The 15648-nt window shown below is 39.5% G+C and overlaps 1 protein-coding gene across 1 annotated transcript in view; it reads right to left on the bottom strand.

The window, feature by feature from the left end:
- The window catches only part of ADCY5 (adenylate cyclase 5), a 220636-nt gene that overhangs the window by 90190 nt on the left and 114798 nt on the right, over positions 1–15648 (bottom strand). Inside the window, exon 2 of the mRNA XM_069780958.1 lies at positions 1278–1427. Within this exon, the coding sequence (XP_069637059.1) occupies positions 1278–1427 (150 nt within the window). The remainder of the gene's footprint in view (positions 1–1277; positions 1428–15648) is intronic.

Here is a 15648-nt window from a genome sequence, read left to right as displayed (position 1 = left end):
CATGCTGCTAAGGCAGTCTCTCAGCAGAGAGGACAGAGCTGTAACCAAGAAGTAAAATGGGGTACTCTTTTGGCTCAATCCTTTCCTTCATTTCAAGGTGTGGAAGAAGGAGCAGATGCTCGTTTCATCTTTCTGAGACTACATTTGCTACAAAGGAAAAAGGAGCCTCAAGCGTGAATCTCGTTTTCATACATATATTATCGAAATAAAGTACGTGCACACATTATTTCACAGTAAGGGTTAAACAGCAAGTATGTCAGCCAGAAGTACCTCACAAAACACTACCAAAAGACAAATCCATAGATGCAGATGGGCTGAGACATGAGGGAAAATTAAGCTGTGTTGCCACAGAGATGCAAAGACACTCCAGTTGATTCATTCCCCTGACCTCTCCCCCAAACCCACAACCAAGCTCTGACATATCTCCCAAGGGAAGAGTGGAAGCCCCGTTTCATGATTCATTTCAAATTGGACTGGACAGACCGCTACGAGATGTACTGCAGGGCAGAGATGTGTGTTAGCAAGGGAATAGTCAAGCTGCCCCAAAAGATCTTTTGTATCTAATTCTGAGGACATAAGAGATTCGTTGCAAGAGAACCCACAAATGAATTAGGGGACCAGATACATTCGGTACCCTTGACGACTGGGCTGGATGCTAGCAGCAACAGGTCTTTTTGCAGCAAAAAACCATCAAAGTTGGTGATCAGTTTTACTCTTTGAACAAATACAATTCACTTGAGGCCTAAAAGGTATATAGAGGTGTGCAAGCAGGTAGGAACCTTTGGGAAAGGCAGGAAGGGGACCCTCTTTGGAGGCATCAAGGGACAGTATGTTCTGTGGACCAATTTTTACCTTTCACTTCTGAAACCTGCCTTACAGCTAACTGTTGGCAGTGGCTTTGCTGACAAACACACAATGTTTTGACCTTACAAAGAGGGTCCATCTGAAGCCTGTGTGGTGCATCTGCATTCAACACATGGCTTCAATGATGGGTGCAAAAAAACTATGCAGACTCTGCATACTGTGTAATTTTAATCCACAGAGCATAGACTACAGGATTTGTTGATGTCTGCGGAGAAGTCCATCAGGGTATTGGGGAAGAAATACTCCCCTGAGCTTTCTTTCAAACTTTGAAAAATCCTGCCCTCTACCATCAGCCTATTATTGCTTGGATTAGTCAAGAAGCAAGAGGCCTGCAAATCCCATCCTACAGGAACAGTTTGCCTGCTAATTCTGCTTCAGCAATTTCATTTTTTATTTCCCACTGTTGCTCTTACCTGCTGCTGGTTTTCCCTTTGAGAATGCAGCCTGGCTTGTATGCATTCCCTGGTCTCCTGGAAAGCCTGTCTTTGGGACACCTCTGCTGGGTAGTGGGTACACACGCCTACAATGTTTGTACAGGAGAAGATGAGAACATTGGAGACCAGCTGCAACAAAAGAAAAAAAAAAAAGAAAAAAAAAGAGAAGAACACTTGGTTACACTTTGGAAACCTGCCATCAGTAACAAAGCACCAGCCAGAACCCAGCCCCTTCCACGACTCCTTAATCCAAGCCACACTTAAACCTCAAGCTCTCAATTCCAGTGTATTTTGCCTCTCTAGACTTTAAAATATAAAACTTCCATATATGGCCTCAAATATATGTTCTTAACACTGTGTATTACTTCATTGGTAAAAAATACAACTCCACTGGTAAGTCTGTAATCTTGCTTTTGGTAATCCAGTATCTTGGAACTATTGTGACAAAAATCTATCTAAAAATGCATCATTGCTCTGTCAGCTAAAAGTCAGCTAAGACTCATGCAGACAGATCTGACAGAGGAACACAAATATTTCCATGTTTGTGTACCTACATATCTGGCTTGAAAACATATCAAAGATAGATTAAACCATTATTTTGAAATAGTGCTTAAAATACTGAAGGGAAAATGTTGGTATTCACAAGGTTTAAGAGCACATGAAATAGATTTTTTAAATCTAGTTCCAACTAAAAATTTTATGTTACTAGATACAAAAAAATACGTTTTTACATTTCTGTGAAGATGACTACAGAAAGAATTGTTAAGTCTGAAGCATATTTGGACCGGACAAGCACAAAGGAAAAGCTACATCACTCTTCTGCTTCCATGTGGGTTGTGTTTTGCAAGGAAGCAGTCACATAACTTTTGCTGAAAACTAGTGTTGCAATCTTTTATTTCTCAACTATTTTTTAATAAAAAGGAAAAAACAAATCCATTTCCATTGGTGGCATTTGGTTCATGCAAAATGTTCAAAACTGCTTCTGATGGTGCCATGTAAATATTTCCCTTGACAGAGGTCAGTGACAGTATAACTTTTTGAGAGAACTTTTTGCATAAGCTGTACTAGAATTCCCTTTTGAGGACAGACTTATTTGAAACACCTCTCATCTCTTCTAGGAGGAAAGACTGTCAGACCTGCAAGATTCTTAAAAATAGGGATCTTTGGTCTCTTCGCTAATGAGTCCAAATATACCCTTCACCTTTATTACTATTGTACTGCAGAATAAAAAAAGGTAATTTCCAGACCAGCCCATTCCCTGAAAATACGAGGCCAGGCTCTGAAGGGCAGGAGGGGTGCAGGGCACCCCTCAAGCCCTGGGCTCACAGGGGTGCTCAGGACTCCCCAAACCAACTTGGTCACTGTGCAGGAGAGAGAAGCCACCCCCGTGTCAAAACATGGACCCACATCCCGAAGAGTAACCACCTCTCCGAGAAACTGCACTGGGATTACTCTAACTGTTTGACTACATCCATGCACTAAGGACAGCAACAATTATTTTATTAACAACTCTGCCTTGAAACAGGATTTAGGCGGAAAAACCTCATCTTTCAGCTCAAAATAAGCAGTATCTCAAGCTACAGCCAGCTGAGGGACTTCTCTCTGTGGATGGCTGCCAGTAGATGGCAACACTCCAACTTCCCAAGCTCCTGCATCAGAGTGCTGCATTTTGGGCTATGTCACCGCAATGAATTGCCACACTTATGCATCATACTGCAGTACAATAACCTGCAGGTTATAGATAGCCACTGGTGATTATCATCAATGCCAGCTACGTGTATTTGCAGGTAAGTGGTTTCCACGGAGGAAACCATTCTCATCCCCTACAGATTGCTCTGTCTATCCAAAGAGTCCACACTTTGGACAGACATAGGGGTATCAAAGGTGCAGGTCATACACATGAACATGAAATAAGTCCTGATCCTAAACTCACACATCTCCTTCACAATTATATTCTCATTCAGCTCTTTCTAAGGCTGCCTGGATCCCGCCAGATCCAAGGTCCTCCATCTCTCCCCCAAGCTGATCAGACACCAGCCAACTTCCACTCTAGATCCTGCCCAGTTACCCTAACCCAGTGCTGCATCCAATGGGCATTTGATGGTATTTTTTGCGGATAATGATAATTTTTAAGGATGAACACCCCCCCCCTCCCCAAAACACCACCAGTGCTTATTATAATGAAGAAAGAGCTTAAAAAGAGAGTAGAAATAAAGTTTTCCTAGGAGTTACCCTGATTTCTGCTCCACAGCTGCACTGATTATGACTCACAGCCTGTGAACAACACTTCTACAAGTTCAATACAGTTACTATGGCCTCAAAGGAGTTAAGACTAAATAGCATCTTTTGCATGGCCAGATTACAGCAAGACTCCCAAATCCTCTCTGTTGGAGCTATTCAGTTGCATGGTAAGTGGAAAATTTGTTGGGGCATATAACATAGCATAAGCACGCATCATATATCTGATATGGATAAAACTGAGAGCAGAGAAGATTTTAAGGAAATATGCAGTTTTATTTTTTAATCCCCAAAATCTGCGACTTCATTTGACTTACAGTCAAAAGTGCAAACCCAAAACAAACTCCCCAAAACAGTGACTCAACTCTTGCACCAAGAACAGAAGACATGTTGTTTGGATGGCAGGCAACATATCAGGAGTTAACCAAGCAGAAAAGAGGAACAACTCAGTCCTGAAAACAAGCTCTTTTTGGGTATATCTCAGTACCAACAGAAAGTCCGCCTAGTGAAGATACCATTGTTGTGATAATGCCTTAAACAGCCGAGCTGTACCATTCAAGGCACGCGATTCATGTTATGCATTGACACCAACATTGTCAAAGGGGAGTATAAAAAACATCATCAGACTTCATTTTATTGATAACGTTTGTGGAACGCAAAGCAATTTAACTTTTCAGCACTCACTGAGATCATTTTACACAAACCCAAGGGACTTCACAGACTAATTTACAATACAGACTCAGATGACCATGCTTCATCAAGTAGGATTAAAAACTATATTGCAATGTAATTTTTAAGTAGCAGGGGACAGACACCCATAAATACTGTTAAGCAGAAACTCATTTAATTCACAGCATGGCATCTTTGCAACACCCTGAAACATAAGGGGAGAAATTACATTGTAATGTTAGAGTATCAAAGATCTGCAGAGATTTAAAACTGAAGCTCCTACTATTTGCAGCAACACTTGTTATGTGAGCAAGTGCATTTTGTTCAATATCTGTTCACAATTTTCTTCACAGGTGTTTTAAAATATATTAAAGCAAAAAAAAAAAGAACTTTCTAATCTCATTAATTATTTTCACAGTTCTCTGTTTTAATAAAATAAATTTATATCCTGTTTGCCAAATGGTACTACTTGCTTATCAGTTTCCTTGCCATTTTGCTATGGTAACCAGCTTCAGTCCCAGGAGGAAAGAGATGATGTAGATATTAAAAAACTGATTCCCTGAGCTCCATGGCCTGAGAAGTAAAAACACATTATGGCAACTATTTCAGACAATCTGTGCTTGAAGAGCTGTTCAAGACAATGGGAAAATATAATTGTCTATTTTGTAGTTGATATCCTTCCCCTGCCTGGCTGGAGATTTAGACTAAGAAGATTCCTACCCTTTTGATTTTGGAAAATAATAGTTTATAGAAGACTATTTCACTTACATATAACTCTAGATAAGCTATTAAACCTGTCTTCAGTATTGCCATATTTGAGTATTTCATAAAGTAAGACGTTTACTCTTACAGCATCTGCGTGTGGCAGACAAATGCTATTACCCTGATGCTACCGAGGCAGAGTTTTTTAAGGTAATTCAGTATGAAAGAAAAAGCTATGTACTATGAGGGATTTTCAAAAACCACTGCGACTTCTTAGTTCCACTGGAATAACAGATCACTCAATCTCAAACAAAACAGGCCAGACGGTTTCTAGTCACTTTGGTTTCACCGCACAAACAGAGCGCTACAATCCTTTTGTTGAATCCCTTGCAGGAAACCGTTTTCAATACTTTTTCCCTTGGTGACTGAAGGAAAAAAAGAGAGAGATGGAAACAGTTTAGTTCCACATGTTCTAGGAGTTATGAAAACCTGGTGTTACAAAATCAAAATTGAGAACTAAATTTGGCCTGACACTATTGTTACAAAATTGATGTTTTGGGCGTTTCAGGCCAGTCTGAGGAAGAACCGGGATGGCTAAGAGACCAGGGGAGAGCCTCCAGATCACCACAAGCTGAAAAAAGTATCAGCTCGCACCAATATTGCCACACTTCTCCCTGCTGTGTTTCTATTTGATTATTCTTCAAACACCAGATGCTATTCAATATGTAATTAAGCGACAACAACATGCTTAGGAAGGATAGTGTCAAGATAAATTTTGATAGTTCCCTACCTCTGCCAGAGCAAACAAGGCTGGTTACTGACATGAGAAGTCGGGCTGTATTCCTTGGAATATCACCGCTTATTATAAAAATCACAGCTTCTGTTTTTTGCCAAGTTACTCTGCATTGGTCCACTTCTCTTGCAGAGGCTCAGGATTATTTCTCTTCTGAGATCACAGCACTAGGCTATTCCCTGTTAGTTTCCAACACACCATTAATCAGTATTTTGTTCTCCTATTTATTTTTAATTAAAAAAAAATACTGTTTTGATATTTTCATAAAGTCCTATTTTGAAAACAACTACATTTTAAGCTTTTACTGTGGGGCAGTAAAACTGTCACAGGGAGAAGGAAAGCACATACATGGAGATTAAAAAGTCATGCAAAACAATCTAGAGCAAACAAAAAACTACATATCCCTTCTTTCCAGAGTGTGACACTGCTCTGCCTCTGCTTTCCAGTTCTCATGATACTCACCCAATACTAAATTTTTTGTTAAATCAATTATCAGTGCTTTTAACAGCTAGGTTAAAAGCAGATAACAACTGAGTTCCTAGACTATATTTCATAGTGGTTGTATACTGAATTGACAAATCAGACCAACTATTAATGGCAGGGGCAGACACTGAAATTAGCTTTACTTTGAGAGTTCCTTTTCTTAACCATGAAAAAATATTATAAAATATTTAATATTTCTCTGAAACAATGTAAGAACAAAAGCTCTAGCTATCGAAGATATTTCTACAGCACCTATGTGTGCAATCCTGAATTGGAAGTACAGATAAATTCTAAAGATAAAAAGCACAAACATTATGAAAAAATGTTGTTGCTATAAGGTATACCTGGTGCTGTTCTTTAAACACTTTCCCTGAACAGCAATTAACCCTGTATTGCCTCTTTATATACTACTTTCTAATAAAAAAAATTGGAGCAGCTACGGAGCTAAAGGCATAATGAAAATTAAAAAGAAAGACAACATCAGCTGGCTCCAAGATCAAATTACTCATGTACTTGCGCTGTATATACAACAACATCTTTCATTTCCCAGAGCTACAACTAGTAGAGCTCTAAGATAGTGAAAACTTCTAGATTATGCTAGAAAGATAATTAAACAGTTAAAGTCATATGGTCTTCTCCCAGTGTTTGGCCAGTAAAGAACAGGGTAAGTACTAGTGAAGAAATTAGGAGTAGTTTTTTTTATTTTAAATCTGACAAGTACTTCTACTGAGTACTTGAAATAACTGCAACAACAAAAGATTACGTCAATACACCAGAGTCTAAGAACAAATTTTCTGAAGTTGCTATATGGTGCCTTCCCTCTCTGGTCTGCTGCCTCTGTGCAGCAACCACTTACTTGGATTTCGAGCTGAACAGATAATTGGTTACAGCCACTATCTTCCAAAGACTTCTCTAAGTGTGCTTTATGCACACAAGTAGTGCCACTGAAGCCAGCTCTGAAAGTTTAAATGCTTCCCTAAGTCATAGTATAATTTAACTATGCCAGAGTAGCAGAATTTATTAGAGAGTGACGCTCCAGATACGCAGCAAATCTCTTCACTTGATGTTGAGAACAAAAAATTTCTTTGCAGAAATACTTCTGAAACTTTTTTGCATATTCCTTCTATTTGGGAAGCCTACAAGGAGCAAAAGCTGTCTACTTTAATCTTTCAACTAGATTCTGTATTCAGCATAAAGTTACTTGCTGAGAGCAAAGCAGTGGTATTTTGGCTGAAAACACTAAAAGAACCCTTATGCCACTTGTGAATGTCTCTGTTCAAGAATTACAATCAATAAAAACATTACACTGAAGCTATCCATTCTGTGTATTTCTGTGACCACCTCACCTCCCAGCCCAGGTATATGTTGATCTCTTAGATGTGATGCTCTGTTCTCCCATGGGAAAGTCAAACAAGTATTTTGCCCCACCTAAGTTCGTTCTTTCTTTAGAATACAAAATGATTTTAAAGTTTACCTTTTAAATACATGGTTGCAGGTAGAGACATAATACACTACCCCCCTCACCCGGCGCAGAAAATTAAGATTTTTATATTTTTCAATTCTTCCAGTTGTTTCAGAAGGCATCAAAATGTTTGATTGTGCTTTCTTAATTTTAATGGCTCACACCTTATTCTACAACATTTTAATTCATTTAAATTTCATTTACATTTGTTGCAATTGCAAACCTTCCATGCATTCTTTCCCTCTTATTGCCATACAGAATACAGTATTTATGATTTGGGGTTTTTTATAATTAAAACCTTTAAATCCCGATTTTATTAAAGAACAAAGCATTACCAATAGAGACGTATTTTCCTTAAGAGAAAACATTCCTACATCAAACTGATGAATTCTACTTCCCTATCACTGTTTTATTAACAATTTTTTCTGCTGGGATTTCCATGAGATCCTATTTTTTTTGGCTACTAAATGATAAGGTTAAGAAGAGGAGAATAGACTGTCCTGACCTAATCTTGGTGTAACAGCAGCTAAAAGAAGTATTTCTGTGTCTAAATTTTCCTGGAACTCTATCACGAACCCAGCTAAGCATCCTCTGTATGGTGGCACAGCCTGGTGGGGAGGAAGTGCTGCCCTTTGCTAGCAACAAAATAGTAGACAAGGAGATTGCCATGTCCTGTCGTCCATCCTCACTGAATCTCCGTGGCAACCAAGTTTCTATGCATCTTCACACTTAACATACTTTAGGAGCTACGAATCAGCACTGGTTTTCATGTGAGGATCCTTGATGGTGAACCAGATGAGGCAAGCCGACAGCCCATGGCTAAGCAGGAGATTGCAGCCACGTGGGAAGCCGCCACTCAAGGGGAAACATGCAGTGGCCCTTGGATGCAAGAGTGAGACCCTGAAACAACTTATGGAAAGGCTTCTTCTGCTGAAACAGGGACATTTCCCCTTTCCCTTCCCCTGTTAATGATTCAACCCCTGCTTTACTATTTAAATTACCACCTCTTAAGTCTTTGCAACCAGGCTCTCTCCTTCAACTCCAATGGCTTCTTATCTTAAGAGATGGAACACCAGCCATGTGCCTCTCCTCAGCACAGAGAGCTGAGCACAAGCTGCAAGTTTGGCCAATTTCAAATCTGCTGTGGCAGCCTCCAGAAGGAACAACATGCTAGAAATGGAGGGCTGGGATTGCCACAGCTCTCACAAGCAATACTGGGCAGTGGGTTAGTCGGAGCATGTTTAACACTCCAGCTCACTTAACCTGACCCTAGTGAAAACGCATTTGTACCATGAGTGAATTCATCCCCCTGAAAGTCTGTTTATTTCTGATCCATAGAGGTACCTATGTGTCAAAGACTTCAGCAACCAAATACAACCTTCTTGAAGTAAAAGCTCTTCAAAAAGGACTTCAAACACTAGGTACATCTCTTTGAGGTCGCAAAAGTGGATGAAAGCTCCTAGTCTTTCTGTGCATGACTCACAGCTGTCACTGGGTAAACATCTTCACACAGAAAGTATGTCAAGATAATTTTGACAACTGTACAAAATTTGCCCAGATGCATGATAGCTTAGGCAATTTAGACAATGACCTTAGTTAAGAAAATTAAGCAAAGCTCTGATACTCCAGCAAAATCAGTTGTTCTGCAAATGATTGTAAGCATATCTGAGTTGTCTTTATGCCACTCCCACCTGCTCGTGCACTCCTAAGGTGGGAGGAGCTGTTCATGTAAGAAGATACAATAGGTGTTAATTTAAAAGGTGTTAATAGAAAACACTGTAATTGAATAGAAGTTGGATTAAGAAGAGTCTGGTTATGCTTTTGCGATTCTCCACAATGCCTCTGAAGCTAAGGGAAGCTGTGATCCATCAGTGAGGAGAAAGGTCAAGAAATGTCCTTGATTCATCTTTATATCGTATTTCCTTCCCTATCTGGTGGAAAGGATGTGAGGAAGGGAAGCCAAATGCTTAGGTTTTCTATCAGGCCCTCTTAAAATTAGTCCACTAGACTGAAACACACATGAAACTCCGTTTAATACATGCTAACTAACTCAACAAGGAAATACATATGCTGATTTGACCCATGAGAAGAGCAGAATTTTGTTTACTTTGCTTTTCTGCATTTTTTTTTTGTTTGGATCAGGTTGTGCCTGGCAGCCATACTACCTACATGATCTCAGCAGAAGAGAACTCTGCAGCCCAACCTGTAGGATCCCAGTTCTTCACAGTCACCTCCACAGCTGCCACTACCTGCCCTCTCCATCCTCCTGGCAAAGGATGCGCTGCCAGCAAACACACTTCACAGAGAAGTATATTCCCAAGACCTGTGGTTGCTTTCAATGGCTATGAGAAAAAATATTCGCACTAAATAAGCAAAATCATGAAGATCAACACCCCTCTGCTTCCCTGCCATCACACTGCATCCTGATCCTTAGTGTTTCTGGGAATATTTCTGGGAGCCCTGGACTCAGATACAGGCAGCGCATCACCCCTTATCTTCCGTAGTCATTTAAGCACAGGCATCACCTCCAGGTCACTGGGAAAACAAAAATATTTATCTAGTTACATGAAAGTCTTATTTATCTGGGAAAAAAGAACATTCTCCAGTTGCTCAGCAGGCAGCAATGAGTGCCCTAAATATGGTCTGTAAAATATAAAAATTGTTATTTCCCAAGCATTTAGAATGTGTGTTTTTGGGAGGTGGTGAGTTAGGCTGGTTTTGTTTGTTCGTGTGGGAAGAAATGTAAAATTGGAGAAAGAATGGAATACAGCTGGATATTTCAGTTTTGATTTAAAGAAGACCTCCTTTCTTCTTCTGTTGCTGGGTTTGAAATCAATCTGGGGCAGCTTGCCCACAAGCTATGCTCATTCATATTAACATCCCTATACCAACATATATTTTTAATAAACAAAATTTACCAAGCACCACCAGCAAAGTTTGAACTCTTGAAGTGAAGCAGTGGCTTGTACCAGATGAGGTGAAGAAGCAGCATTCATAGCAGATAGCAAAGATTGTGCGCAGCCACCACTAATACACAAGTCAATCTACTGGATCACAACTGAATACTCTCCTTTAAAAGCCGATGTGCGGTTTTGCCAGCTATTACAGTAAACTAAGCTTACTTCTGAATGAGAGAGGTTGCATAGAAGTCCGAGATTCGTTATCATATCTTATCATTTGGCTGCTTGAGCAGTTGAGCATACCGATCTCTAAACAGATTTGGTTTCAACAACACAAAACCTATCGGTAGGCAAATTCCCAACCAAATTTTAACTGAGCACAACAGACAGCTCGAAGGCACATTCCTTGGCCTTCAGCTTCGTCATACTGAATTTCAATGGTCTACAGTAATACAATAAAGATTTTACAGAGAAGCGCTAAAAGACTCTTCAGAATTGTTTATAAAGACAAGACAAGCTAACGACAATGGTTGTGACCGGCTCTGTTTATAACACAAATTACACAAGACAATTTAGCCTGTCTTCATTTCATTAGATACAACCCCTCTTCTCTCTACCTTCAGAGCTGCACTACTTCACTCTTCATGTGTCTTTCATTCTGCCTTCTTTATATGGTAATTCTCGTTATTATCCACCCTGGACTTCTTTCTCAGCTCCCCAGTCCTGTCTTTCCCCCCAAACACACACACAAAGGCATGGCCTTACAATTCCAGGACCAAACCAAATTAGTATTTTTAAGTTAGCCAAGGTGAACCTCATTCTTTTTTGATAGCTCCAACAATTTGGTTACTCTGCTACCATGAGCTTTTGACAGTGTATGTTACAGGGCACAGCTTTAATTGCTTTGCAGAATCTGAAGGAGAATATTTCAAGGTATACTTTTGAGGCATATGTATTGAAAACATTATCCAAGTCCCATACCACAAGACTGCATCATCAATTTCTGTAAGCATTATGAAATGGTAGGAAGCTGGATTCTTGAATCAAGATATGCTATAGCTGAAGGTTATTTTTGCTAGGATCTTAAACCTGCTTTTTCTCACTGTCAAACGTATAAGATGAATATACTGAAAATATTGGCATTACGATACTGTAAAAATTCAAATGTTTAACAGAAACAAACAAATCAACCCCACTTTGCTGGAGATGCAGAGTTTGGAAGAGTCTTTGAATTCTGACAATCGAAGTAAGCTGGTCTGCTGAGAATTGGGCAGGATATAAAGAAAATAAATCCAAATTTCTGTAGCTAGTGGAAAATTTTGAGTCTGTAATTGAGCATGTACTTTTTTTCTCCCAAAGATCATTACCAGAGATTATGCAGCTGAATAGGTTTTCTGAGGTGAACTTAAAATAGGCCTAATATCATACTAACCTCCCCAAGAGGATACTGTACACCACAGAATTGGACTTTGAAAAACAGTGAATTACGAATATTTAAAGTAACCTAATCTGAGGAAGACAGACAGAAAAAAATAGATAGTACTTATTTTCGGAATTTTTTGTAATATGACAACAAGACAGCAAAGGACCTAAGAGACCTTATGGACTACGTAGTTCATTCCCCACTTGCCTCTTAAAAAACTGTCATATCCAAAAATTGATACAAAATTCTGCTGAAGTTTAAAGGGCACTAAATAGCAGTACTTGCTTTTATTATATTATATACAGTATTTCTCTTAATATATCCCAAAGAGACACTTAACTTTCCCTGGAGTGGACAATATTGATCATAAACAAATTAGCTTGCAATCTACTTTCCCTGCCATCATCATCTGTTGCATCACTGCTTAAATATTTAGTCATGGCATTAGATTTTTCATTTCCGAGAATACAGAACCTGTGCACTTGTCCTTGCCTAGTAAGCCTTTCACAAATCAGCACTTGTATTATGTGGAGATTTATTAGTATACTTCAAAACAAAATGAGTTTATGAAAAATACTTCAAACGTGGAAGGTAACTGGATAAATAATTGCTTAAAGAGGAAAAACATAGCTGAGAGAGGTTTTGCTATCTACTGAAAACCAGGTACAGTTATTGCCTTTATATCCGGGAAATGAGAGCCACATAAAATAAAATACAGAATTTATCAAGATATAATAATAATAAAAAATGGTACAAAGTGGTGTAAAATCTTTCAGTATGTGATCAGTTCTATGACTGTGCTTTGAAATCATAGATTGGTTCTCTGCCATGCTACTGTAATGTGATATCATTTGTCGGTCTAAATCCAATAGGGAGCTCCTAAGCCACTTTTGATAGGATAAAGATATTGGATCCAGTTCTTTTCTTACCAGTTTAGCTTTATCAACTTAAGAGAGATAGAACTAGACAAAATGATTAATTATATCTCTGAGATCTTATCTCATCAAACACTTCTTAGTGCTTTACAATAATCAGTCATAAGCAAATATGAGATATCCCTTCAAAGGCAAAGCAGGTGGTCCTTGACAGATAGCAGTGATAACTGATACATCATCTGGTGCACAGAAGGCCCAAACACATCCTGCTGCAGAGCTGGTAAAGTAACAGTGAACAGAAGAAAAAGAGAAAGGATGGTGAAGGTCATAATTCCAGACAGGCAGTGCAAAGCCAGGAGAATACAGAAACAGAAAAGACTAGAACAAAAGACTTAAATGGATCTTTTCTGCCATTGACTTCCTTCATCCCTTGAGGTCTCCAAGACAGTCTTTAAAACCAACTGCTCTTTTGAGAACGTCAAATACCTTTCCTAAACAAAGGGTAGAAAAGTTTCTCAGAATGGTTCCATCAGAAGTTCCAGAAAATAGTCATGCAACTCTTAAAAGACAAAACACAAAATACACCAACTCAGATGTATCTTATTTGCGTATGAATAAAAAACCTCCAAACCCTATTACTTTTTAAGAAACTATTTCAGAAATTTGTAGCAGAAATCAACTGATAAAACCAACTATTTCAACGATCCGATGCTAAGCCATTGGCATAATGCCAGGCATCACAAACAGTACTGACCACAGCTAAGTTTGTCTAATACTTTTGTTATTACCAGAACCTGGGCAAAAATTTCTTATGTTGTTATCTATCAGTTTGTTTGTTGCATTCATGTTTAACTGAAAAGTTCACAATGTCTAGGTAGTTTTGGAAAACACACCAACAAAAAGGGGGTGGGAGGGGAGAGAAGGGAGAGTGTGGTAGAACCTCAGAAGAGGCAGAATCCAAACCAAACGGGACAGAAGAGGGAAATGGAGATAGAGAAGCGGAGATCAGAACAGGGAGCCAGGACTAGTAAGTTATGGACAGAGAAGCACAAACATCTGCACTTTTTCTGGAATGATTACACGTTTCCTTCTTATAGAACCTGAAATCAACCTACTATTTTTTTCCCACTGTTTTTCTGCCCCCAAAATAACTTCCGCTCAATAACAAACTACGTGTACAGTCCCTTGACCTGGCAGGTCTGCAAAGAACCAAATGGTCTCTGTTGCTACACCTCGCTGGTAGAGAATGTAACTGTTAAACACTGTGTTTGTCCTGGGACTGCCTTAAACAAGGGGAGTGAACGGAGGCTGCAGCGGCCACCTAAACGCTGAATAGCTCACAGGCAAGATTTTATCAGTTTCAAACAAGGCTCAGTAGGCAATGTGTCACATACCCTAGCATGAGTGCCCAACTTCATAGATTCAATTTGGCCTTAAAATATCACTTTTACAGTGTAACATTCCTATATCTGATTTATCAGCACCGAACAGATCAGGAAGAACTATCTTACAAATGGGTGTTTAATTAGTTCAGAGCAAGCTGTGCTCCTTTCAAAGAGAAACTAGTTGGAAAACTGGCACTAAGTTTTATTGGAATTTCAATGTGTTTGATACAAGTGAATATCCAGGACTTGGACTCCATGGAGCATATTTACCTTCCCCACCATTTCCTACCACCACAGATGGGTCAGATGCTAGCATCTAATCATGATTTCATCCAACTATGCACACATCTGGTCTAAACAACAGGAATTAAAATGCTAGGAGTTATCTATCCACAACAATGAAGGAAAGGAATTAGACATTGAAATAAGGTTGGGCTACTTCCCATGCCTTTCTTTAATTCAAGGAATGTGAGCAGTGATTTCTTGGGGGAGGGGAAGGTTAGAGAAAGAAAGACCTAAAGTGTACATTTTCCTAAGTCCACTATCCTATATACTATCATAAAAGCCGCTGGAAGTGGAAGTCAATGTAGCTGACACTGAACAGTAAAGAAACTTGGTTGATCATGAAGTGCCTCTTTGCAAGCATGCCTTCTCAGCTCTGCTCCTGCTTCTCAATTTGAGTGCCTAACATCAGTTCCAGCATCAAAGGAATAAAAGATGCACCTGGCAGTAACAGCTTCCACTTTAGGGAGAAAAAGGTCAGCCCTTGGTCTGAATGCAGATAGAGAATGTGCTCAATACAACAGTTCCTAAAGTGTCTGGAAGCAGTCAAAGATCCCCGACATCGAAAATCGTCTTATTAACAGCAGGTGCAATTCCCTCAGGGGAGGTGAACAACCCTATGCCACGGCATCTCAATTTTTCCCCAGCTCTGCAGAATTGCCTCAGTCCAACTACAGTTAAATGTCACCCAGCAGGTGTTCAGTCAAGCCCCTTTTTAGCTACTCTGTAACAGCTGTATCAAACAGACAACACACATTTCTTCATGCTATCTTATGATTAGAAAGACAGGTAGTCTACATCTCTCCTCATCTAAGTATGTAAGGTTTCTATTTCTGTACTCCAGTGTTCCTTGACACAGCTTATACAATAATCCATCACCAGCAAGCACTAGGCAATTAAATACCTTTGGCCCCTCTAAACTATTTCCACTTTCACCATGCCCAATTTCAGAATACTTGATAGAGGACACAACACAGGAAGCACAGCAAGGAAATGGACAACGTGGGAACCTACCCTACTCATGAGAAAGGTTTCAGGCAAGTGGGCAGTGGTCCCAGACTACTACCTTCACCCCTGTCCTTAACACATACCATGGCCATGTCCATGATATCTTTCGCCAACCACTCTTGACACCTGC

This window comes from Haliaeetus albicilla, chromosome 4, assembly GCF_947461875.1.
Source record: "Haliaeetus albicilla chromosome 4, bHalAlb1.1, whole genome shotgun sequence".
Taxonomy (NCBI): Eukaryota; Metazoa; Chordata; class Aves; order Accipitriformes; family Accipitridae; genus Haliaeetus; species Haliaeetus albicilla.
This window is presented reverse-complemented; position numbering and strand designations above follow the sequence as displayed.